Source organism: Stereum hirsutum (assembly GCF_000264905.1).
Source record: "Stereum hirsutum FP-91666 SS1 unplaced genomic scaffold STEHIscaffold_12, whole genome shotgun sequence".
Classification (NCBI taxonomy): Eukaryota; Fungi; Basidiomycota; class Agaricomycetes; order Russulales; family Stereaceae; genus Stereum; species Stereum hirsutum.
Genome location: NW_006763142.1, coordinates 1,024,571 through 1,048,679, shown reverse-complemented (window position 1 = coordinate 1,048,679; position 24,109 = coordinate 1,024,571). Strand labels below are relative to the sequence as shown.

The window sequence follows — 24,109 nt, the reverse complement described above, 5'->3', positions numbered from 1 at the left end:
CAAGCTTTTGAGCTGCTCGATAATTGCATAGCGACCGAGGTCAGCATGGTTAACAAGGAGAAAACGTGAAATACGGACCGACTTAGACCCGGGTCTTTTTCATTGGGGCATCGAGATGGTCTAGAAATATCGTGCGGGGGGCCTCAAACGTATCCAGGCTAATAATTTGTGTGATACGTGCAAGAAAGAACCAGTGGAGGGTGGACTACGCTCAGGGTCAAGTTTCAAATGCGTTCCTGGCAAGTTCGTAGCACCACAACATCTCCACAGCTGCATCACTCACGAGGGGTATTGGTCCTTGAGGGCCCGTTTTGTACCCTGAATAGATTTCCTTTCCTTTCCAAATGACTGGGATATGATAACAGGATAAGGAGTTTAGTGGGGCGATTTTCTATCCATGGACTGCAAGAGGCCAACAGGTTCACAGGGCAGCTGTTTTATTGCAAGTCAGCTGCGTTGTGAGCCTCGCAAGTAAGTTGAAACGCTCTCGATCGAACGGAGGCAGAATGAGACCGACTCCATGGCCGCGGCATAGTTCCGATCCTACTGCCTGCCAAGGGTAGGAAAAACCTGGGCCGTTCTCTTGAACATTCAGCACAAGATTAACGACATGGAAGGGCTGGTGAAAGCAGGTGAAAAAGTAGACGAAGACAATAGCTCCAACAAAGTGATGCATGACCAGGTGGCCAACGCTTTACATCGACCTACAAGAAGGCACGTTGTAGCCGTTCACGAAGAACGAAGCTCGATTTTGTAGAATCGACTCGGATGAAACGCTCATGCGCTGAAGACGAGAGAGCAAAGGAGCTAGGTTGGCTCGAGGGGAAAGGGGCCTAGCCGGGTATCTGTTTCCGATTAGCCCGAGGAGCGATAATCGAATCTTGATCACAATGCATGGCGAAAATGCGGCAGCAGTCAGGTTCGCTATAAACACCAGAGGGAACAGACAGAGAATTATTGAACTTATCTCTCTCCGTTCACAAAGCTAGTGTTTGTTCTTGCGCCAACTACATCACGCTCTGACTCGCAGCATCGACGAAAATACCGCATTCTTACCTCGCCGCTTTCCATCATGCCCAAATTGATCGCTGTCACAGGCGCCACTGGCCAGTATGTACTCCTGATGAGACAAACTTACGATCTAGCTTAACCATATCCCGCCCGTGCACTCAGACAGGGATCTTCTGTTGTGGACTTCCTCCTCAAAGAACCTGCAGGACACTTCACCATCCGCGCCATCACTCGGAACCCGTCTTCGCCAGCTTCCAAGGCCCTCGCGGCCAAGGGTATCGAGGTCGTCCAGGCTGATCTGTCGAGTTTGGAGCAAACGACGAAGGCTTTCGAGGGCGCATGGGGCGTATTCGGAGTGACACAGTTCTACGAGCATGGGTATGATGCCGAGCAGCTTCACGGGAAGAACATCGTCGAGGCAACGAAGAAAGCAGGGGTGAAGCACTTGGTGTGGTCGACGGTCGAGGGACGTGAGGGGGAATGTCAAGCCATCAGCTGGAAGTCCAAGGCCCTCATTGAGGACCGCGTTCTCGAGTCAGGAGTCCCCTACACGTTCGTCTATATCCCGATGTATTACGAGAACTTCTGGACGAGCTTCTTCGCGCCGAGCTACAACGAGGAGAAGGGTTTCCATTGGTCTGTTGCCTTCCTCCCCGACGTCCCGATCTTCGCGTTCAGCGTCGCCGACCTGGGTGGGCTCGTCGTCGCTGCGTTCCGTGAGCCCGAGAAGTATTCTGGTAAGTCCTTCCTATTTCGATTATTCGGAGGCTATAGTGAGTTAGGAGCTGTACTGACCACCCGTTCTTCCTCCAGGCGTGAAAATCAAGACTGTCGTCGAGTACCTTTCGCTGCGAGACCTTGCCACCCAGTTCGCCGAGGTGACGGGAGAGAAAGCGAGTCTTGCACTTGAGCTTACTCCCGAGCAGTTCGAAGCCACACGCTTTGTCGATCACCCAGCCGCGGAATTGATGTATCTTTCTTGGGAGTACGTCAAGAGGGCGGGACCTGAAAGTGGTGTCCGGGTAAGCAGAATTGTTTTATGACTCACTTTATCCATATACTCAAGAGACCCATCTTCTGTTGTTGCAGGACAAGAAGCAAACGTTGACCATATACCCTCAGGCAAAGAGTTATCGGGAGTGGGTCAAGGATAGTCCTTTGGTTCGTGACTTGGTGCAGAAGTTGAAGGCGGAGTCTAAGCAGTCGAAGGCTTGAATGTTTTGTGTTTGCGGATTACTTTTGCGGATTACTATACCCATGAATCACGAAAAACTAGGGAATTATAATAGTTGCCGTTTAATCTGAATCGTAAGTGCGTCATTCGATGTCAACTCACAACAATATCGTCTGTACGAAGACTTCTGAGAGTAGTGTTGTGGTTCGTGAGTTGATGGACTTGTCGGGGGTATGGGGTTATATATAAATAGCCGTGACACAATCCGTCTTTACCGGACGGCGTCTGTGCCACATGGTCGATGTGGCACCGTACACCGCAAGGTGAACGAGGATCTTCGAGGCTCCGGCTTTGGGATGAAGTATGTGTATAAGTTTTATTTAGGTAATAAAGCGGGCCACACATCAGTCCATCAGTCAAATGTACAGAGATATATAGCTCGACGGCTGTGTACACGGCATGAGTACACATCAGGTAAGTACAGAACAGAATAGAACAGATATGATGGTCATAGACAACAACAACAATCAACAAACACGGACAAAGTACACAACAAGGACGTGCGGATGGGAAGTAGGGTGTTCCTCCGATCCCGCGAGGCGCGTCCACTCTAACGTACAATCAATCATACATACAGTTCCAAATCATAAGCATCTCGAACACTGACACCAGCGGTACCTACCACAGCTCTGACTGAGCCCCACCGCCGCCGCCGCCACCACCACCACCACCACCACCACCAGAAGGCCAGCCAATTTTCCTGACCGGTCACTCACTGTCTCCTCTCGTCACCGCCCCTGCATGACCACAGGCTGCGCCACCCTAACAGCCTCCACTGCCTTACGTCTCTCATCGTTCCACTTGCACAAACTCGCCCCTTGGCCGTTCAGCACCCGTCCGCCCGTCGCCAGTCTAGTCGTAGGCCGACGCGTCTCACAGCTCCGGAGTCTTCTGCGTACCTCTCTTCCAATCCACCAGATTTTTCAACTGCTCGAAGGTGAGGAAGATGAGGATCGTAGTCGGCTGCAGACGGGACCAAGCGGGTACCCAGCCCTTGAACATGAACATCGGTCCCTCGTTGGCAAAAGATTGACGGATTACTGCCATCGTTGACTGTTTACGTGGCCAGGAGCCGAAAGAGATTTAGTGGCGTCAGAATTTGGATCCACGAATAAAGGGGTTGAACGGGTGGGCGGGAGAGAACGAAAAATAGAGGAACAGGATAAAAACATGGGGTAAGAAGAAAGCAGAGGGAGGAGGAACGCACGTTTGAGCCAGGTCCGGAGGCGTTCATGATGCGGCTCTGAGATGTGGCGGTGGCGTGTCAGCCTACTAATAGGGGCTACTTGAAAGAAACAACAACTGACCTTCAGTACATCAGCGGGAGAGCATACAGTTGTCGCAACAGTGCCCTATGTCATATAGAATATGTTTCGACCATCAGTCATAGTCGCAGATAGCTTGTTAGGATGTGAACAGGTTGGTGGCGTACCGCGGCGAAAGAGGCGGTGAAATGGCAATAGATGTTGTCGTCGAAGTACGGAGTCTTCAGCAGTTCGGCCTTGAAAAAGTCATAGCTAGATGCAGAAGAGGATCAGGGAATGTCAAGTAAGTAGAATCATGAAACAAAAACCGACGAGGCTAGCTGGGAGGCGTTCATCAGGATGGCACGAAATACGTTAGGTCCAACACCACGCCCCAGAGAAGAGACACCCTCTTCTTTCACCATCTATTGCAGCATGTAATGATATTGGCCTAGAGTTTGTGTGGCACAAAGAGAAGCAGGCGTACCCGGAAGAGAGCATCAAAGCAGTGCTTGTAGTTGAAGCGCTTCTCTGGTGGTTTCGCAAAGTCACCTTGTAATCGGACCATGACGATCTCTAGAAGAAACGAGTATACTCTCAGCCAGTTGGTGGGAAGTTTCTGATAGTCTAAGGAGGCTTACCCCCGGGGTTTCCAACCAAGCCAGCAATTCCACCAGCTGGAGACAAGCATTGTGAGATATCTGGATGATATCCGGGAAGACCATGGCGGAAACGGCGTACCCATACTACCAGCTAACGCAAGCTTCCATGCTGGTGATTTGTTGTCTGCGAAAGTAGACGTTAGTCTTCCGCGTTATTAGGGGTGCTGTATGGAGAAATGATTAATGAGGACTTGCCAGCGCCGATCAATTTCTTGCTCTCGTCATACGCCCAAAAGCGGCAGACCGAGTAACTCATCTGTCTCATCCATGTTCCAGTGATGCCATCAAAGAGACCAAGAAATCCTATACAAGATATCGATCAGCCAACGTTGCATACTGTACCAACATCGTACACGCCGTATTTGGACCATGGTTAAGGTGTGCGTACCTGCTGTTCGGACGGTCTTCTGTATGGACGCGATCATGCGCTTGTCCCCTGAAGCCTGCAAGCGGACCTTGGTGAGGTCCAATGGGCTATGACGATAACGTGGAATCGAATCGTTGAGTATCACACGATAATGAAAGATTGCTCATGTTCCAAACGCACTGTGTTATGGACGCAGCAATGGTCGCCGCAACACCTTTCCATTCCAAGCTTCATCTCAGCGTCTGGTCTCCAAAGAAAGATAAAATGGACACACCTCCTAGCCAAAACGGATAGGGTTGTTTCTTCTTCGCCGGTAAAGATGTGACCTTCTCTCCTGCAGGCAATGGTGGGGCAGCATCTTGAACAGCTCTCGACATTCTTTGTTCCTTCTGTAGTAAGTCGCCGCGATCTTGGAGTCGAGTTCAACGAACACTATGGACGATTTTCGTCGAATGGCGGTCGAAGTCGGGGAAGATGGGCGTAAAGAACAAGGTGTCTGGGAAAGTGAGCCAAATGCGTCTTTATGTAGGGCGCATGTCCCTCCATGGGTATGTACATCATCGACCACTGCAGGCTTTGTGACCTCTGAGCGTCAAGTCGTCTGACCGTCCGCCGCTTCCCCGCAACGCCCCTTTCCCCACATTCCTGTGCAGCCACTTCCCACGTGCGGCGGTCATACTCTTCCTTCCTCACGGTTTCTTCCGAACACTTTCTTTCTTCCTTCCATCATCATCGGCTCTCCGCCAACAGCTTGTTGTCTTTTATGATTTCTGCTCGCAATATTTCGTCTCGTCTTGCGCCTGATTACCGGCCGAAATGCCAGTTGCTTTTCTTGCTCACCGGTCATTCCTCGCCGAGTGAATGTCTCGCAGCTCTTCTTCGCTCTTCTTCGACCTGAACATCGAAGCATTGGTTGCTCTTAATACCTCGGAGTGACTATCCTCGGCTCTTCACATCTAAACACTCGTGCTGAGAAAGTGCTCACGGACCATATCGGTTCGGTAACCTTCGGAACTCAGTTTCACCCCCAAGACTCACAGGCAACTGCTTGTGTAGACATGCCCTGGCTGGACACATCATATGATATCCCCACAGACTCGCTTCTAGGTTCTTTCCAATGCTGTCAATGATCAATGCATACTACCCACATTTGTTCGAGGCGAGAGTACTTCAGTTTGAGAAGCGCCCACTACCTCGGCCCGCTTGTCGGGGTACAATGCTACGTGCAACACATCGTCATTCAGTTCATATGACCTCGGCATGCGCAAAAATAAAGGTGTCCAATCATAAAATATCTAATTTCATTCCATGGCTCATGTTTGGCCACGTCGTACAACCTATGTCGCTCTCTACTAGAACAATGGACTGTGTACACGTTTCCACATCGCATATGATCTTCGGTGTTGACCAAGAGACCACATACCCGGCGCTCTGGACGGGAGTCGGAAGGATAGTAGTCTCTGAGATCCATGTCGATGCATGGTCAGATGCCCGGTCAAGGAGAACGATACAGGTTCGATCTCATCGTGTGACTCTAGAACTTTGCCTCCAAGCAAACTTCCCTATGCCTGTGGTATACGTCAATGCGGCATGACAGTCCTGGACGACTTTGAATCGATAAGCAACGGTAAGTATCTTGATTTCCTGACTCGAAGACGCCGTTTCACTTATTAAACGATTCGTGTGAGGATACAGGATTAGATCGCCTTCTACCGTGCACGAGTCTTCTTCTAGCTTTGTGGAGCCCTCTTCTCTTGCGTTCATCCCCAGATCTTACTTTCTTTTTGCCACCTGAATACCTCGTATAGTGGACTATATTCCTCCAACCTTTTAAACGGTAGCTAAACCCCTTTTCCTCGTTTGTTAACTCATTCACTAGTAAGACATGCAAGTGGACACTGGTGGAACCTCCAGACAGTAACTAAACCTTCTTAGGATGCAGCGCCTATCGTGTGCATCGTTCCGTCCCGCATCTTCCACACTTCTAGAAACCACACAGAACTCAAAGGTCGAGTATCATAACTTGATATGGAATCCTGAGCGCTGTTATGGACACCCAGCGATTGAAGTCATATGCTGACACGCTGTCATCATTTTCCCGTCCTACTATATAAATGTTCCTTCGTCTTCCGTCCCCCTCTGAAGTGCGCTTCCTCTCGTCCCACTTACCTTCCATTGCGTGTATCCACACGATATGGCTCCGAATCCATTTCGCTGGCTTGTTAACTCCTTTGTGTCTCTCTGGCTTGCCATATTCTCGAGGTCCAGCAAGTCCTTGAGGATCACAGGATCAGAGCAGGCTTCAAGTGCTATACCAGAATGGACACCACCTCCCACTGCAACAGAAGACCGTAAGTTACATCCTTCATTTCTTCCCCTATGCCCCCATCGCATGTTTCCTCTTCTGCCGTACTACTTCAGTCGAAATATCTTTGACCGATATGTTTCCGAACAGTCGAATGGGCGGACCTCATTTCTATTGACCTCTCTCAAGCGTCCACGGCCGCCGGGCGTCGCACTCTCGCGAAACAGATGCTCGAAGCTATGACAACTCAAGGTTTCTTCTACGCTATCAATCATGGCTACACTGCCGAGCAGGTATGTTCCCTTCACCCTTCGTAAATACCTCGGCCCATTTGGAACTTCCGTCCACCCTTGGCTCTATCATTTTGTCGCGTGTCTTTGTGTTAGTCCGACTATCGACTGACTATCTGTATTGTGCTACTGGGGCATGCTGGTTCTGGTCGTTGTACCTTGACGATGTTCAGACAAGGCGTGTCTTTAGTTTGGCGAACGCGACCTTCGACTGTGTCAGTAAGGAGGAGAAGGAGAAGTATACAGTCGATGATCAGAAGGCGGAGGCGTATGAGGGATATAAGCCCAGGAATGTTTGGGTGTGTTTTTATTGGCATTGTATCCAGCCGGGATATAACTGACTGGGTATCTGATGTACAGCAAATCGAACCAGGCGTTTATGATTCCATCGAACAGTACAATAGTGAGTGCTCTACTCTCTTTGAGCTCATATCAGTGGCTTGCCTTCAAACTCTCTATGAAATCTTTGACGGATTATGTTTGGTTAATGTACCTCACGTTCATTGCTGCACCAGTCAACCGAAAGGTTTACAACAGAGAGCACCCTACCTTCCTGAGACCATACTTAAAAGAACTGGAAGACTTCGCGAAACACAACCACTTTAACGTTGTGTTTCCAATACTTAGGTGCGTTCTTCACGAGAGCACCCAACAGTATTTCAAGCGACTGACGATAGATTACTGTACAGGCTGCTCGCTATTGGACTCGAGCTTCCAGAGGATGCGTTGGTTGAACAGCACAAGTTCGAAGGTGTCGATGAGAGCTCAGGTGCGTTTTGGCCACATTGTACACTCTCATTCGTTGACCATCGAGGTTTGATTGCGTGCTTCTATGACAGTGCGGTTCATGAAGTAGTCAGTCTCCCCACATATGCTGTCTTGGGATTGTTGTATCTCACGTCGCCTCTTGGATGCTCTAGCTTCCCTCGCTCGGCGGAGGATGAGCTTAAAACAAAGAACGTCTGGCTCAAGGGCCACACAGGTGCTCCACATACTACACCCCATATTCTGAGAATCGCGCATGCTGAACAGTGTCTTATACATCTACTTAGACATCGGGAGCGTGACAGTGCTTTGGTCGCAGCCCATTTCTGGTCTCCAAATTCTTTCTCCAGATGGAAAGTGGCGTTGGGTCCGTCACGTTGAGAATGCCCTCGTACGTTCATTTATTCACTCACCTACCCCCTTGTACATATATTTCGACGGCTATCACAAGATTTGTGTATTCTGTTCTGACTGATAACACTCGTACGTCCACAGGTCATCAACACCGGCGATGTCATCAACTTCCTCTCCGGCTCCTACTATAAACCCACGATCCACCGCGTGACCCAACCTCCACCTTCCCAGTCCAATCTCGCCCGCGTCGGTGTCTTCTACTTCTCAATGGCCAACGACGATGTGAAACTTCTTCCTCACACGGAGTCTCCCGTGCTGCAGAGGGTGGGTATCAAGGACGTTCCGGGTGTCAAAAGGGCCGCTGGTGGCGGAGGAGCAGAGGGAGAGAATGAAGAGGGAGCGGTATTGACGATGAATGAGTGGAGGAGGAGTAGGACTAGGTTGTATGGGAGGAATAAGACGGTTAGGAAGGTTGAAGGAGGTTTAGATGTAGAAGAGGAAGAGATCGCGGGGGTGAAGGTCACGCAGTACAATTGAACGGCTTAAGACATAGAGCTGGTCGGTTGATGGGTCGAAAGCAATTATGAAACTATGCTTGGAACTGTTTTAGAATGTTTGTATGATAGTTTGGAACTGCAATGTCGTGACGTGATCACATAGAACGCCATGTTGAGAGGGTAAGGATCTGTGGCCCAACCCAACTAGAGTATGCATGAGTGTGGCGTTCACTACCACGGTGACTTCACTTTCCGACTCGTCGCATCCCCCTGTCGGTCAACATCCCCATTGTTCGTCCTTCCTTGGTCGTTTCCTGCTGAAAGGTTGGCTGACGGTAGTATCAATAGACTGCCTGAGGTCTGTTAACAGAGACTTGTACCCTGAAACAGAAACTGGAGTGTGTCTCCAACAACTTCAGTGCCCTTCGGCTCTAATGGGGCTCTACTTCCAAAGACACGAGTCACGATTTTACCCAGTCGGTCCTTTTCAATCACCTTCAATCTTGTCCTATTCGGGCTTCTCGCAGCACAAAGCCGTAACCTTTCCGGGCCGCGGCTGTGGCGGTCGTGGACCGTGTAGGAGATTTTGAAGCATTGAACGAGGATGTCCGGATGGATAACTTCATCGTTCGCGAACCGCTCCTAACCCCCGGACCAAATAGCGATGACGACGACAATGGGCCCGTCAACCGCGTGCTGCAAAATTCGGTTGTTCTTATCGATCTGGCGCATTGTAAATTGAGAGGAGAAGAAGAGGACGAGGTAGAGTGGGCGAGAAGAAAGGCAAGCCAGGACGAGGAGGGTGCAGTTGGATACACGGCGAGAATGATGGTGAATAGGGAAGAATGCTTGGAAATATATACCAAGCGGGAGGTGGGATAGGTGGTGTCAGCATGAGAACGGCGACAGTCCAGCCGGCGAAGATAGTACTGTGGGGCAGGGTGAGGGCGCTTTCGACTGAAGTTGTAACTGTCGCGTTCACAATCTCTTGGTTAGTAGATTTAATCAACAATGATACTGTTGTATATGCCTAGAGAACAATGATCCAACTCAACTGACATGCTGTAGATGGAATACAACATATGGATCTAATAAGTCGGCTCACATCTTTCATACACCAGACATAGCATGTCTCTAACTTCACTATCCGGCCAAACCTGAACTTACGAGCTACCCAGCACAACCCCCCATACCGCCTTCCCCACGACACCCACCCCATCATTTCTCCATCCCTGCTCCTCTTTCTCCCTCGCAACTTTGACGACATCACCCTTCAATATACCCGCCTCCTCTCTCGCATCTATAATCTTCTTCACTATCGGGGCCGTAAACTCTGGGTGGCCCTGAAGAGTGAGGATGTGCACGTCTTTGAGCGTCCGCTCAACAGGGGGGATATCGGAAGCGGGCGGGTCTGTGCTGGTAATGGCGGAATCGGCGGGTGAGGAGGAACGAAAGCGGACAAGGCCTTGCACTGGAGAGACGGGGGTTGAACCGAGGAGGTGGAAGGAAGGTGGGACGGAGGGGACGTGGTCACGGTGCATTTGTTGGATGTTCTGGTATGAGTGAAGGTCATCAGTATAGCATTGGATATAGACGGTCAGATTATGGTATCAGTTCATGAGCTGGTCCAACCATTCGACGCCATCTGTTACTTCTCGAAGGTAACGGTGTGGCGCCTGTCGTGCGACAAGATTTCGCGATATTGACCACACGAAATGTCCTGAAAACTAGCGCAATGGGTGCTACTGTGATGGGAGTAAGTTCTGTAACGGTGTACAGGAATTTTGGTGATGGGCGAATTTCAGGTAACATCCGGCTGCACATCTCAAATTACGCCACAATACAGCGTAACCCCGTCCTTGCTAGCCGACTCGCACAGCGAACCAGTGGAGGACTTCTAGACGCATAGAAGAAGCACTCTACTCACCAAGACATCCAAGCCGAATATTTGTTTTCCGAGATCAGTCATGTCGATCTCACAAGGTCCAATTTCCCATCGCCCATCATTAGGGACACAAGAGCCTCCTAGTGCTCGCGCCACGATCTGATGACCAAAGCATATCCCTGGGTTAGGATAGGAAAGAGGTGGCATGAATTAAAAAGTACGGAGTGCGAGTATTGGAACTGTTCTGCCTACCAACGATCTTGGTACCCGGTTTAGACTTCGCCAGCCAAGCAACCCAATCTACGAGTTTGTTAATCCATGGTACATCCTCGTAAGCACTGGCGGCTAGAAAAAAAATGGACCCGGCGTCATCTCTCATCCGTCACATGCAGGAAATAGAGGAAGTGCTCACCAGACCCAGTCATGATAACAGCCTTATACCCATCCTCTCCATTGAGCAGACTTTCCTCCGGGTACTCCATTTTCCCGCGAACGTCATATGGGTCTAATTGAAAGTCATACCCACTATCTTTTGGTAGGGAATCGCGAAGTAGGTTCGTGAATATAGACGTATAGTTTCCGTGCTCAGCAAGAACGGAGGGGATGGGGGTATCGCAGAGGAGCAGGGCGAGTTTGATCTTGGAGGCCATTGCAGTCTTGGAAGCAATCCGGGGGATATGAGTGACAACACAGGTCTACGGAACGATAATTTCTGTTATATATTCGGGAGGATGGTGGAAGTCAAGGTCAGAACCTTGCAACGGATCGCCGTCGAGCAGGCCGGTGGCGAGGGTGGCGACATGGCCTATGCACCTATCTAATCTTATCTAAACGGCTTTGTATGTACTTAGATTAGACGAATTACCCTAAGCCGAATTCGCAATTGTCGCTCTCGCTACTTCCACCTGCCGGCCTCAACGAAGTCCTTCTCACTACCACAGACAGCCTCCACACCGCCGTGATCGACGACCACGATGGCCTCCTCACTAGCTCGCTTAACCTCACTATCAACGCAAACACTTTCTCTGCTTCTTGAACGTCAACGTCTGCAGTCACTGTCATCATCAATACCTAATAGCAACGGCGCAACGACCTCGAATCTTCACATTCCACAGATCACAAGAAATCTAAAGCAGCTTCGGGTGGCAATACTAGAAGCTGAAGAGAAGGATCTGACGACTGGTGGAGAAGGTGCCGAAGCTATCAAGTTGCTGAAGAGTCAGTATGGGAGGATGAGGGGTATGTTGGGCGAGGAGGTATGCGAGCTCCAGGGTGTGGAAACATTTCCGGAGACGAAGCCCGAAGTAAAGGTGGAGGTGGATGAAGTAGTAGTGGATGATGGAGACAGAAAGGAGCTTCAGAGGTCGCAGTGGGGTGGAGACGAGGATCGAGTGTATACGCCGTATCAGGACGAACCTGAGGTGGACCCGAGTATGATGCTGCAGCAACAACGGGATATGATGAGCGGTAGGCTTTCTTTCAATCTCATTTGTTCCAACTAATATTTATTGCTTTCGCATTGTTTCCTATAGACCAAGACACGCATCTCGAGAACCTCTCACACTCAATCACGCGACAACATCATTTATCCCTTCAGATAAACGATGAACTCGACACGCACACCGGCCTCTTAGAGGAGCTCGATACTGACCTCGACCGAACACATAGTCGCCTTGCCCGTGCGAGGAAGAGCTTGGACAAGGTAGCGAAGGGTGCAAAGAACCACGGTGCGTCCTGCGTCACAGTGTGGCGTCTGCGTCGTCAGAGAAACTGATACACCCATGTGGCGTTGGCTTGATGGCTTTGACAGGCTCGACAGTGACCATAGCTCTCCTGATTCTTATTCTTCTAATCCTCATCATTGTCTTCAAAACATGACCTACGCTTTCACTGGCCCTGCCGTTCTCTTGGAGCCGCAAGCCTCCACCCTTCTTGTGGCGACTTGGGCTCGAGCCTTGATGGTCCTCTCTATCTTCCTCTTCTTCCTCAGAGGGCACTCTTACGCAGCCTAGCTCACGTTTGGCCGTTCTGGTCCCGTTTTTTTTTTCTTTGGTTATGTATTGTGCCAGGATCATTCTCTGTAGGGTCGTGTACATCTATATTCACGCATATTATTTGGAGGTCGGATTTCCACGGACTTTTGCCTCGGTGCCATGACCACCAGTCACCCCCCGGATATCTGTGGTTCTGTCTTGACGGTGACAGGAATCATCGGCTGTTCTCAAAGCAGTGGTCTCAGTTCTCGTCTATGGCCATCCGTGCTCTACCAAAAATGAATCGAGTCACACGCCTATGGACGAAGATGAGTCTCCTCCGCCTATCGTGTGTCTTTCTTCTCTTCTATGCCTCCCTGCTATGGCAAACATGTTCAAAATTCTCGGAGCGCCCTCTTTGTACAAGGCTTCATGGCTCTTCATGGTCGTCTTTGCCATTTTGCCAATGTTTCGAACGTACGCGGAGCAGGTGTGTGGACTGTTCATCCTTAAAAATACCACGAAGCAGTTGTTCTTTTCTCGCTTCCATCCCTCGCCCGTTTGTAATTGGGAACCAAGGCACATGAGGACGAGACGGTGTTGGATGATCCAAAAGGGCGTGAACTTCAGCAGCAGCAGCAGCTTCTTGTGCCTATCAGCATCCACCCATGGCAAGTTCATGACAAACCTGACGGATGAATTGGATTGCAGGTTCTACGACTTGACGGAGTACGAGATTACCTTAGGACAACGACATCAGGACTTGAAGCAGCACTTCAACACCTGGAGGGCTTGGTCGCGCGTATGTCGGAAGCTCGTGGGGCACATTGGTAGCTATATATTCTCCCAGAACATGACGGTCGTGGTTCTGAGATTCTAGGAACGTGATATCAAGGGATGCGAAGAGCGTCGTCGACGCCTCCAGATGCTTATATTGAATGAGAGCCGCCTAGCTTGCGCAGAGTCGGTTAATTAGAACAGTGCCGGCGCGCGGTAAGTACTCCATCTTTCTCAGGTATGCTGCACACGGTACTTACGCAGTTTCTGTGCCACCTCCCAATGGTGATCTTTTCAAAGACCGGTGTTCCATCAATACTCAGGACTTGAATGGCACCACGACAGTCGTTGCCTTGAACTCGGAGTAGCTAGCGCTAATTACACAAAATATTGGCACACAGACAAGCCACTCCGTGGATAAATGGCCAGTCTCTTCGGAGTAACGATTACATCATGGGTTATGTGTAGATTAGAAAGAGATACCAAGGTAACTCAGTCGCAGAGCAAAGGACCATCGATCGTCGCTCCAGGGCCATTTCACGGATCCACGTGTATTTGTTTACACTTGTTGAATCTAGAAGCTTTCGCCTTCCTCTTTGGGCACTACTAGCGCTTTGTCCAAGCCTTGTGATCGAGTTGGCGCTAACTGCACGACAACTTCACGATGTCGCAATATTTTGAGCGGCCGAAACGCTCACTATGGCTCTACAAAGTCTCTTAACGAACTCTCACCCTCGATCTGCGCGCTATCATCATCAAGTGTCTGTACTACTAATTGTATTTATGACTGATTAGATGTTATCTGCAGCCTGAAAACCGAGAGGTTCTATGAGCTTCAAATTGGCTGCTTGAGAGCTCGTAAACTTCAATTTTTTTTTCATAGTTCGCTTCGAACCCTCGGTAAGTGCCAGACGCAGGCCAAATGGAGTCGATCAGCCAATCACGGCTGGCCTGCACTTTCCCCTTCGAACTGAAATTTTAGTTAAAATTCTCACTTTTACAGTTCGCTTGCGTCGCCTTGCAACTCAAAAGTCTACTTTTCAGGCTGCAGATAACGTCTATTGTATGCTGACTTCAACTACAGCCGATCTCTGAGCGATCCTTCGAATCACATCATATCTTCCTGATACTGACCTGCACATCTTCTGATATTTGTGTCCTATCTTCATCTTGACTACAGGCTATTAAATCTGCTCATGAGTTTCATGTCCACGCAGGACTTAGCACGAAACTAGTAAGTACGTCGCGATTGAGTTACCGCTATCCCTGGTTAAGGTGGACACAGTAAAATGTGTTTCATTTTTCGACGTTGCCATCTTTATCCCAATCTTTTGTAAATGATCTATTTTTATCCCTGATAAACTCAACGTAGTCACTTTGTGAATTGAGACGCGTTCCACCTGCTCATGTGTACGTAGTTCTGGTTCAAACATCTACTTCGTTCAGATCTCATCATATCATGATTTTTATCCAGATATCTAGACCGTTACCTAGCAGCCTATATCGGGTCATGATGAGCGATACTATATAATGTATGTGCTCTATTTGGTCTCTCCGTATCTTTTCTATCCTCCATATATCATGTCTGAAGCAAATGCCCTGTCACAGTTCATATTCTCGCAACAGCTATGGTGAGCACACGATTGTGGCTCCCTGGACGAATGGTAATATTAACGATTGTTTGAAGGGGTCTCAACAATTATGCTAGTTTAGCGGCCCTCGGTACGTCTTTATTATATATTCTATTGACTGCTCAACCATTTTCACTCGTTTCACTCTGTCTAATTACTTTTGCAGTCGTATGGACACTGGACTTTTGCGACACATTGCCCCAAGAGATCAGCTCGGTCTGGTCGAGGCAGTTCTCTCTGACCTCGGCACTCTTCGTCGTTAATCGATATAGCTCCCTCTGCTACCAGGTGGTGCAGCTGACGTTCAACCTTCCAGGGCACACTACGAACGAGGCGTAACTCTAGACTCATTCTTCGGCAACCTCTGTCATTCTCATGTTTCATATTATTTAGATGTGCTCGTATCTTTATCGCGTCACAAACCTTCAACATATTAGCTTCTGCAATCACCAGTGGTAAACCTAAGCTTTTATAGTGTGTAGTTGAAATGCAGAGGATACTGAGTCTGACGATCTGGCTGCAGTGTTATTTGCTCTGCGCGTCTTCGCCATCTATTCTCGAAGGACCACGTTACTTGTACTCCTCCTCGCTCCTGTTCTAGCTTCGGCCTTCTTCATCATCTACGTGAGTTGTTTCTTCTTTATATGACTGTCACAGAGCACATATCTCATGAATCATCTTGGCAGTACTCAACACTCGTGAGGGTGGTTTCCACAGACGGCACTCTATTCAGTATTCTCTCTCGATGTGGCATTATCACCGCAAACGTTGATCCGAGGTAAGACATGAATCCCATCTGAGTTTCCATCGACTCACGAATTGCGAACTCGCCTCGCTTCGACCCTATTCTCAATACTCGTCCGTGCGACTTGCCCGCCCGTACTTCAAATAGTTCTATCGACCTATATTTGTGGACAGTTACCTATCAGGACGCCCATCGAGGGGTGGTCCTGGTCCGATTGATTGGGGGATCAGTGCTTCCGATCATATTCGACACCATGGTGTTTGTCCTGACTCTCAGGAAGACCGTTTCCCATGCGATGGAGGCCCATCAACTTGGACGTGCATCTATCACGCAGGTTTTGCTTCGCGATGGTATGTACACAGGCTTCGTCCATATTATCCCTTTCGAAACTAATCATATTGACCAATTTTTAGGCACTTTCTACTACTTGTAAGCATGTTCTGCCAAGCACAGCATAGTCCCCGGTATATTTAGACAGAGATATGCAGCGCATTCCTTATGGTCGGGCTTGGGGAAGTACTTCTGAACGTGGTGAGCATCCCCGTACTTCGCGAGCTAGTATACACACAGACCAGCATTGCGTTTCCAGGCCAGCTTGAAAACCGAGGCAAGATTACTACCCTCTCATATACTCATAAAGTCCCAATTAACACCTAACGATCAATATCCACCTTCCAACTCTGTACTACAGCTGATACCGCAGTTCGCTGGGAGTCCTTTGGGATGCAGTATCGCGACCGGTTTCACGGTGTGCGTCTCAGATCCATGGGATCCCGAGACCATAGCGATCATCATCATCGTTGCTGACCCTGACCATTCCACACAGAGCGCCGACCATCCTCGTCAATCGCATGGTACTCAATCTGCGATGCTTCTGGCATCACCGAAACGACACCAAGCACGGGAGGCTGCCGCATCCGAGTCTACCTATCGATCTTCCACGAGCCACGTCCCATACTTTGACACAGGACGGATGGCTTGGGGACCTAGATGGCAATATGCGTATAGACTCTAGTTCGTGGAACAATGACGAGGATGGCGATATTGATGAGAATGAGGACGAAGAGGTCGGCGCTGGTAGAGGTGCGCAGACGACGCTTGTTCCAGTGGTAAGCTTCAGACCTTCCCACTTCCGTCATGTGCTGAGGTGTTCGATAGGTCTATACTGCAAATAATATCGAGGCCGTTTCCATGGTGCCTTTGCAGAAGTCGTGCGCTAGCAGATGAATCGATGACCCTTTGGGGGGTTTTTTTTCCTTTTGTTGCTTTCAAGTTCGACCCATCATTCTGAACTCCCCCATGTATTATGAAGTCCCATGCGTTTCCAGCGGTACAGCCCCGTTTCGAATAGGACACCCGCACGCTGAGACGTAGCTCATAACAAAAACACACCAGGCACTACAGCGGAGACCAGTCTGCTCGTCTTGGTCAATATTTGGATTTAGATTCAGATTCAGTATACATCCCAAAATCAAAACAATCAACGAGTGAAGCGTGAAGCGTGAATTAAAGAAATAAAATGCTGCAGACATTGGGCGTTTGGGTTTCGAAGTTCGGTGGTCTGTGTTCTTTAGAACCGGGAGGGGAGGACAATAAGAAGTCATTTTCAACAACCGACGACTGATCAAAACCAAGAGAAACAAGAACAAGGGTAAGGAGCAAGAAGTATGTGCATGCGTGCATGTGTGCGTGTGCGTGTGTACGTGAACTTGAAGCGTGAAGCGTGGAGTAAGTAATGTAATGTGATATATGCGTATGTAGGGACATGGAACGGAGAATTCAGGACCATACGTAGATCTTGGATCAATCAAGAAGAAAAATAAGCAGCGAGACCCGAATACGAGAACGGGAACGGGAACGAGACGAGACGAGAGTAAACCGAGACAGACAAAGAATAACGAGAAAAGGACAGCGACCAAAAACGGGCCATAAGATGGATAAGATAAACAATCAGACCAAGAGAAAAAGACAATGATGAAAGACATAATAAAAAAACAAGACAAGAGTGGAATAATCCGAACGAGAAGGGCAAGGCGAGATGGGGACATAGATACGGATGAGGACGAGGACGAGGAAGAGGATGAGGAAGCAGGCCCTCCATTGAGGATTGAGGATTGAGGATTGAGGATTGCGAGCAACGCGCGTAAAATGAAGAAGACGAGTGAGGGAAAAGACGCAGATGCGAGTGCTTGCAGCGTAAAGAGTGGGATGGGGTGAAGAAACTGAGCGAGAGTGAGCGGGGGGAAGAACTTCGAACGCAAAGAACGGTGATGGGCGGGCAGGCGTGGTCGAAAGCGAAGGACGAGTCAGGAAGAACAAGAACAAGAACATCACAAATCTTTTTCATACTTCATAAAAAAACTGCAGGCTTTGGTTTCTGTTTCTGTTTCCGTTTCCGTCTCTGTTTCTGTGGTATCTGATGCGTGAGCGCACATCGCAAGGAGTTGGTCAAGAGGAAAAAAATACATATGATATGATATGATATGATATGATATTGATAGGGAAAGATGAAGGAAAGAGTCTTGAGAACTGAGAGAAAGAGTTGATTTATCACGATTGTGGATCATGAAAATCGACATCATGAGCCGTCTGTGTCGCCGTCCGTGGATCCGAATCGCCATCTCCACCGTTCATGTGCGTCTCCGTATCCAACGACGGCGGGATCTCGAGCGTATTCGAATAGCCATGGTTGTCCTCTTTAAACCCAGGAGACCGCATGATCGCCGCCGAGTCATACAACAACTCTCCCTCCCTCTCCTCTCCCCCCTGCCACTCTCCATCCTGATTCTCCTCACCCACAGCGACATCCCCCTCCCCCTCCCCCTCCCCATTCCACACCTCCTCCTCAACCTCCACCCTCCTCCTCGGCACACCCAACGCATTCCCCCAATCCTCAATCGACGGAAACCGACACTCCTCCATCTCCACCGGTCTTTCGAACCTCGCCTTCAACATCTCCGCCCCTGCCCCTGCCCCTCCCCGCCGACTCGCGCTCTGACTCCCCCCATTCCCATTCCCGGCGCCCCGTTTCTTGAGCCTCAAACTTAGACTCTCTGGACGTTTCAAGATGGCTCCTGCGATGAAATCGTACGCGTCGCTTTGTTCTTCTTCTTCTTCTTCTTCTTCTCCCCCTGATTGTTCGCGTTGTTCGTGTTCGCGTTGTGCTGGTAGTTCTCCGTGCGGTCCGTCCTCGATATCCGTATTCACATCCTCTCCATCCTCTCGCTCGCTATGTCCGTGGTGGGATAACACCCCGTTCCCGTTCGCGCCCTCGTACACCGACCTCTCCCTCCTCCGACCTCTCTGTCCGTCATCAAACTGCACCGGACTTCCGGACCCAGACCCGACGGACGATGGGGCTGAGGACGTCGCTGCGTTGCCGTTTCCATTCCCATTCCCATTTCCGTTTCCATTCCCGTTTCCGTTCAAACTTCCGGTTCCATTCCCATTCCCATTGACACCCCCATTCCCGTTCACGTTCGGACTTCCGCCAACACCCCCACCCATCCCAGTCCCAAAAAACATGCCCATCGGATTCATCATCATCATCTGCTGTTGATGTTGTGGCGCCACGAAATTATGCATCGAATACGGCTGTTGAAGTGGCATGGGCGAGCCAAAAGGCGATGACGAGCTCGGTGGCGGTTGAGGTTGACTACCATTAGGTGAGAATGGTTGAGTGCTACCTGGCGAAAGCGGTGATAGCGGCGAGAATGCTCCAGGACCGGGACCGGGGAATGAGTTCGGTGCAGGGACGGGGACGGGGATAGGGGCTACGCTGGATGCGTATAGTTGGAGTGTGTGGCCTAGGTATTGGATGTAGTTATGTAGCTATAATAGATTGGGGTGGTGCATCAGTTTTGATTTGATCAGAGCGGTGGACGGACGACCAAACACAAGGATGAAATATAAGATAGAGAACCACGGGCATCACGTCCTCATTCCTGCTCCTTCAGCGAATAGCCAAAGCACAACACACTAGGATGAAAATCCAGCCGCACAGAACTCCAGCCAACAGAATGCGCAAAGAAAAAATCAGAAAAGTTCTCTTTGCTAGAACGTCGTGCGCATCTTTCTGTACGGCCGGATTCCAGACAACTGTCCGACCCTGTGCACCGCGGGCGACACCCCCGCCACAGCATCGCCCATCTAACATCTCAGGAAGAAAACAACAAGACCAAGACCCAAAAAAAACTCACCTCAACCTCCCTCCTCCTCCACCCCGCCGCCTCCTCCTGAACCTTCCACCTCATCGCCTCCTGTTCCTTCCCCAACCTCTCCACCTCACCTCTATACTTCTCCTCCCTCATCTTCGCGGCTTCTAGTGCGCCCTTCAACGACGCGATCTGGGTCTGTGTCGATAGTGGGTTTAGGGTCTGACTGGAAGACGAGGAGAGCGGGTTCGGGGTCTGATTGGAAGAAGAAGAAGACTGCGGAGGAGGAGTTTGGGTAGAACGCGGTGTAGGTGTACGTCGGATAGTAGATTGACGTGAGGGTCCGGGACCAGGCGAGGGCGAGGGCGCTGCGTGTCGGGAGGAGGGTATGGATAGGGATGTGGAGGTACTACTACTAGATGGGAAGGAAGACTTGCTCGGTGATTCTGCGGGTGAGATGGGGAGCGAGGAGGGGATGGACTGGGGCGTCAACGGCGCGAGATGCGGAGAGTTTCCATTTCCATTTCCATTTGCACCGGCAGCAGAGGAGGCGGCGGCGGCGGTTCTGAACCGAGGGGGAGGATCACGGTAGAAAGGCGATTGACCGTCCCAGTCCCACGAACTGTTCGGATTGCGAGAACGGGATCTTTGTTTCGGCCGTTGTTTGGATGAAGATGAAGAGCCGGCAGAGGGGGAGGATATTTCGACCCAGGAGGAGGTGGAGGAGGACCAAGTAGGGGGAGCGAGGTGGGAAGAGGACTCGGAGGTGGAAGTGGAAGTGGAAGTGGAGGGCGCGTTGAAGGATGAGGGTATGGATATGGTGGAGCTGCGATTGGGCGGGTGCTCCGTTGTTGACTCTGGGAGGGAGAGAAGGGAGTCGGATGCGTGTGAGGCGGGAGGGGATGGCGGTGCGGGTACTGGTGCGGGTGGGAAGGAAAGCTCGTGAGAAGGCCTCGAACCCGACGCAACGGAAGGAGGCGACGGCCTCGGCGTGGCCTCCTGCTCCTCCTCCAACGCTGCCGCTGCTGCTGACCGAGTGCGGGTCGTGGACGAGGAGCTAAGGTCGCGGGAGAGGAGGACAGGGGCGGGTTGCGGTGGCGAGTTGTGTTCTGTCGCGGTGGTGGCGTCGTCGGACGAGGCGGTCGTCGGCCGTTTGGGCTGGCTCTGTCTGAGGATGTCCTTCAGCTTCTTCCCGTTCTTGGACAGATCCTTCAACGGATCCTTTCCCCGCCTTCTCCTCTCCTTCGGCCGTGCGTTGTTCCTCGAATGCGCACGACCGTCACGGTCCAGCGCGTCGTGACCATCTGCGCTCTCTCCGCTGCCTCCTCCGCCTCCGCTGCCTCCGCCTTCGTTCTCGACCAGGGCCGCTCCAGAGGCAAGACTATCGAGGTGCAATGACGCGAGGGCGGACTGTATGAGCGAAGGTTTCGCCTTATCGCCGTTCGTTGAGTCGCCCTGAGATTCAGAAGCAGTAGGCAGGGCCCGTCGCCAGATGAGGGCGGAGCCGGTGGCGAGGGTCAGCGTGGCCAGCGTCGCGAGCAGCATCTGGTTTTCTTCCAGCAGGAGCCACGGCTGGGACGGCTTTTGGACTATGTCTGGCATAGCGACAAGGAGGGAAGGGGTGGTTTGGATGGCGTGGCCAGCGGGGCCTGCTCGGAGCTGCAGGGCTCTGTCTAATTACGGGTTCAAACTCCGCTACAGCAACCTATTTACGGATCCCCCTAACCCCGCGCGAAGGTTAGGCACAGACTCTCCATGTGCCTTGCGAGAGCTCTTCACGCACGCGTCACAGGAGCGCTTTATTTTGGCTTGTTTCTCGAGGTTTTCTGGGCTGCACTCGTTATTCTTCGGCATCGTGTTCATCGTATCCACGCTCGGCGAGGTCTGGTCTACGGCATTCTTTCTCTCGCATCGGTCTTTCTTCGCCTTGTTTCTTGGAAGGTGAACGCGTGGGTGACACTTCCTCACCCGCTGCGCGCTTCCGAGGTCTCCTATAATACTTATGCTGGACGGCTTGTTGTTCGTTTGAGGGCTCGATGGGTTCGACTACTCAACGGCCCAGCAACTCTAAGTAGTTACTCTTCTCGGTACTTGAATCTCCGATCAGTGGTACTGGACGCTCATGAACAAAGCCCTCCTTCGTACCGACCACTGAGCGCTTTTCAACTCACTCGACTCAGTCTAAGCGTCCCATGCTGCTCATCCGACTCACTCGTCCCGAATACTTGGGTCCTTTCAATCGTGTTACTATAGCTTTCGGAGGCACTACAGTACCAACGCTAGACTCGTCCTCATCCTCATCCTCGGGTCAATTCACTCAATTCTATCTTGCTCCGCTAACTCTACGTGGCATCTCGGTCCTAGTCCTCGCCAGCGCTGCGACTCGGAGCGCTTTGGAACCCGCATGTAGTATATACACCGGCCGCGGTTCGCCCTTGCCACGTCTGGGTCTCGTATGTACTCTGTTCTGTTCTGTTCTGTTCTGTTTCGTGTGCTCGTCAGTCGTGCCTGACAGCGAACTTGAAGATTCAATATGCTTCGAGACCGGATCTTGTACTATCTTGTACAGACGCTTGAGTTTGGGCCCACTGTTCCCTCAACATTCAATATTCAATATTCAATTGAGAGCTGGCTTGTTCTGATTAAACATCCCACTCGCACAACGGCCTCGGTAGTCGATTGAAGTCCGTCTTCTACATAATACTACTAGTTGTTCACTGGCAGGCGGGAACGGATAGGAAATTAATGTTCGTGCTGCTACATATACATAGAAGACGAACGCATTCGCTGGCACCTCACATATTACTACACCTCACGTCCGACCTCGTGATACTGTAGCGACTTTGAACCGTCATGTTGGGCTCGGGCTCGAGACTATGTTTGTGTACTTGTGCTTGTGCTTGTTTTTGTTCTTGTTTTTGTTCTTGTTCTTGTTCACGAATGATAGTGGATAATCAAGTAACTTCGCTTCATAGAATCATACATTCCGTGGTCGTAGTGACTGATGTTTATGGCGTGTAATCGATTGTGGTCTTGAAATTGAAATCCATCATGATGTGACGGGAGTGTCGATATGTAACTTACGACCAGTGAATGCAGAAACGATGTCCCCGCAAATGACGTAGATATGTAGGATCAGTGGACTGGTTAGATCCCTCCCAAGATATAGATGTGCGAAGGCCAAGCGAGGGAGACTTGGAAAGGGGCTTTGCTCAGGCTGCCAGTGTGTGGCCCAGCCGAGTCGTTGTCGTGAATAAGTACGGACGGCTTCATCGATGAGCACCGAAAGTAAATTAAATGACGAGTCAAGCTGCTGACTGTCATGGGATGCATACCAGTACTTTCGAGAAAGCTGTGGAAGTGGCAAGAAAGTCATGATCGTTGCAGAGGACACCGTTGCTTACTACTGTACTATTTCGACCCCAAGTTCACGGCCTGTGACCTGTGACGCCGTGAACTTGGCAAAATCGTAGTTCATACAGTGTAGGCCCACTCCTTGATCCAACCCCGGTCCTTGATCCACTGCAAATCTGCCGCCTACAGCTCCCCCAGCTTGAAGAACACTCTTAAAAACTGTAGGTATGGGACACTTAAGGCTATATTGAGTACCTGAATGAGCATGCATTACTGTTATGAGGGGGAATCGTGCAGTGCGGGGTTGGATCAAGGAACCATACTTTGTGGCGCTCGGGTGCCACACCACATTTTGGTCTCCCAATAATGCTCACTCACCTTGGGCACCGTGTATATTTTATTCTGAGGTCCTTTGTGGATGATATGAACCTCAGAGTTGACCGTTTGAATGAATACGGGAAGGGGAGCAAGAAAATGAATTGATTCAAAGTGGCGGATCAAGGAGTGGGCCTACACTGTAGCGGCCGAAGGCCGCGCCCCGCTGTGACTTTGAGTTCACAAGGGGCCGGAAATCGCCGAAAATGCCCATATATGTCGCGCCGGAGGCGCGAGCCGAAAAATATTGATTTTCTAAGGGTTTTTCCTTGGTTCACAGCGGCCTGTGACCTGTGACCCTCGGCCATATGGAGTTCACCGAGGGGGTCTCTGTGACGTGTGACTGAACTTGGGGTCGAAATAGTACAGTATACTGTGCTGTGGCGCCATTGCATCCCGATCGGGCGTGTGTGGCGCTCCGGGCGCCAAAGGGGTATCGACCTTCCTGAGCCCTGTCGTGATGGCCACCTCCCTCTTCGACCACGA

At 50.6% G+C, this 24,109-nt stretch overlaps 7 protein-coding genes across 7 annotated transcripts; 4 read left to right on the top strand and 3 right to left on the bottom strand.

The window, feature by feature from the left end:
• The first annotated feature begins 283 nt into the window (after nucleotides 1-283).
• On the top strand, nucleotides 284-2,306 carry STEHIDRAFT_148712 (NmrA family protein). Its single transcript, XM_007307014.1, has 4 exons — nucleotides 284-1,110; nucleotides 1,174-1,748; nucleotides 1,825-2,033; nucleotides 2,101-2,306. The coding sequence occupies exons 1-4, from the start codon at nucleotides 1,073-1,075 to the stop codon at nucleotides 2,224-2,226; spliced, it is 948 nt and encodes a 315-aa protein (XP_007307076.1). The 5' UTR covers nucleotides 284-1,072; the 3' UTR covers nucleotides 2,227-2,306.
• Nucleotides 2,307-2,583: 277 nt separating this feature from the next.
• STEHIDRAFT_170402 (dicarboxylic acid transporter) lies at nucleotides 2,584-4,998 on the bottom strand. Its single transcript, XM_007307013.1, has 12 exons — nucleotides 4,793-4,998; nucleotides 4,699-4,732; nucleotides 4,540-4,625; nucleotides 4,347-4,454; nucleotides 4,231-4,275; nucleotides 4,131-4,166; nucleotides 3,977-4,065; nucleotides 3,823-3,914; nucleotides 3,678-3,762; nucleotides 3,553-3,597; nucleotides 3,453-3,488; nucleotides 2,584-3,298 (listed from the first exon to the last, which is right to left on the bottom strand). The coding sequence occupies exons 1-12, from the start codon at nucleotides 4,893-4,895 to the stop codon at nucleotides 3,119-3,121; spliced, it is 939 nt and encodes a 312-aa protein (XP_007307075.1). The 5' UTR covers nucleotides 4,896-4,998; the 3' UTR covers nucleotides 2,584-3,118.
• A 1,276-nt stretch (nucleotides 4,999-6,274) lies between these two features.
• Nucleotides 6,275-8,769, top strand: STEHIDRAFT_101043 (Clavaminate synthase-like protein; the record flags this gene model as incomplete). Its single annotated transcript, XM_007307012.1, has 11 exons — nucleotides 6,275-6,869; nucleotides 6,974-7,116; nucleotides 7,287-7,412; nucleotides 7,474-7,516; nucleotides 7,629-7,740; nucleotides 7,803-7,882; nucleotides 7,953-7,968; nucleotides 8,034-8,095; nucleotides 8,166-8,269; nucleotides 8,374-8,578; nucleotides 8,618-8,769. Exons 1-11 carry the CDS (start codon nucleotides 6,713-6,715, stop codon nucleotides 8,767-8,769), a joined length of 1,200 nt encoding a protein of 399 aa, XP_007307074.1. The 5' UTR covers nucleotides 6,275-6,712.
• A 966-nt stretch (nucleotides 8,770-9,735) lies between these two features.
• On the bottom strand, nucleotides 9,736-11,341 carry STEHIDRAFT_170400 (class I glutamine amidotransferase-like protein). Its single transcript, XM_007307011.1, has 4 exons — nucleotides 11,027-11,341; nucleotides 10,867-10,959; nucleotides 10,657-10,793; nucleotides 9,736-10,282 (listed from the first exon to the last, which is right to left on the bottom strand). The coding sequence occupies exons 1-4, from the start codon at nucleotides 11,262-11,264 to the stop codon at nucleotides 9,893-9,895; spliced, it is 858 nt and encodes a 285-aa protein (XP_007307073.1). The 5' UTR covers nucleotides 11,265-11,341; the 3' UTR covers nucleotides 9,736-9,892.
• A 176-nt stretch (nucleotides 11,342-11,517) lies between these two features.
• Nucleotides 11,518-12,746, top strand: STEHIDRAFT_148708 (uncharacterized protein). Its single transcript, XM_007307010.1, has 3 exons — nucleotides 11,518-12,081; nucleotides 12,147-12,341; nucleotides 12,425-12,746. The coding sequence occupies exons 1-3, from the start codon at nucleotides 11,589-11,591 to the stop codon at nucleotides 12,490-12,492; spliced, it is 756 nt and encodes a 251-aa protein (XP_007307072.1). The 5' UTR covers nucleotides 11,518-11,588; the 3' UTR covers nucleotides 12,493-12,746.
• Nucleotides 12,747-14,945: 2,199 nt separating this feature from the next.
• STEHIDRAFT_113199 (uncharacterized protein) lies at nucleotides 14,946-17,672 on the top strand (the record flags this gene model as incomplete). The annotated part of the gene is made up of 14 exons (XM_007307009.1): nucleotides 14,946-14,995; nucleotides 15,052-15,086; nucleotides 15,162-15,330; nucleotides 15,389-15,450; nucleotides 15,519-15,619; nucleotides 15,682-15,773; nucleotides 15,888-16,090; nucleotides 16,154-16,169; nucleotides 16,229-16,271; nucleotides 16,432-16,490; nucleotides 16,567-16,849; nucleotides 16,899-16,951; nucleotides 17,456-17,468; nucleotides 17,502-17,672. 14 exons carry the CDS (start codon nucleotides 14,946-14,948, stop codon nucleotides 17,670-17,672), a joined length of 1,350 nt encoding a protein of 449 aa, XP_007307071.1.
• Nucleotides 17,673-18,290: 618 nt separating this feature from the next.
• Nucleotides 18,291-21,757, bottom strand: STEHIDRAFT_113198 (uncharacterized protein; the record flags this gene model as incomplete). The annotated part of the gene is made up of 4 exons (XM_007307008.1): nucleotides 18,291-19,571; nucleotides 19,720-19,896; nucleotides 19,940-21,563; nucleotides 21,678-21,757. The coding sequence occupies 4 exons, from the start codon at nucleotides 21,755-21,757 to the stop codon at nucleotides 18,291-18,293; spliced, it is 3,162 nt and encodes a 1,053-aa protein (XP_007307070.1).
• Nucleotides 21,758-24,109: the final 2,352 nt, after the last annotated feature.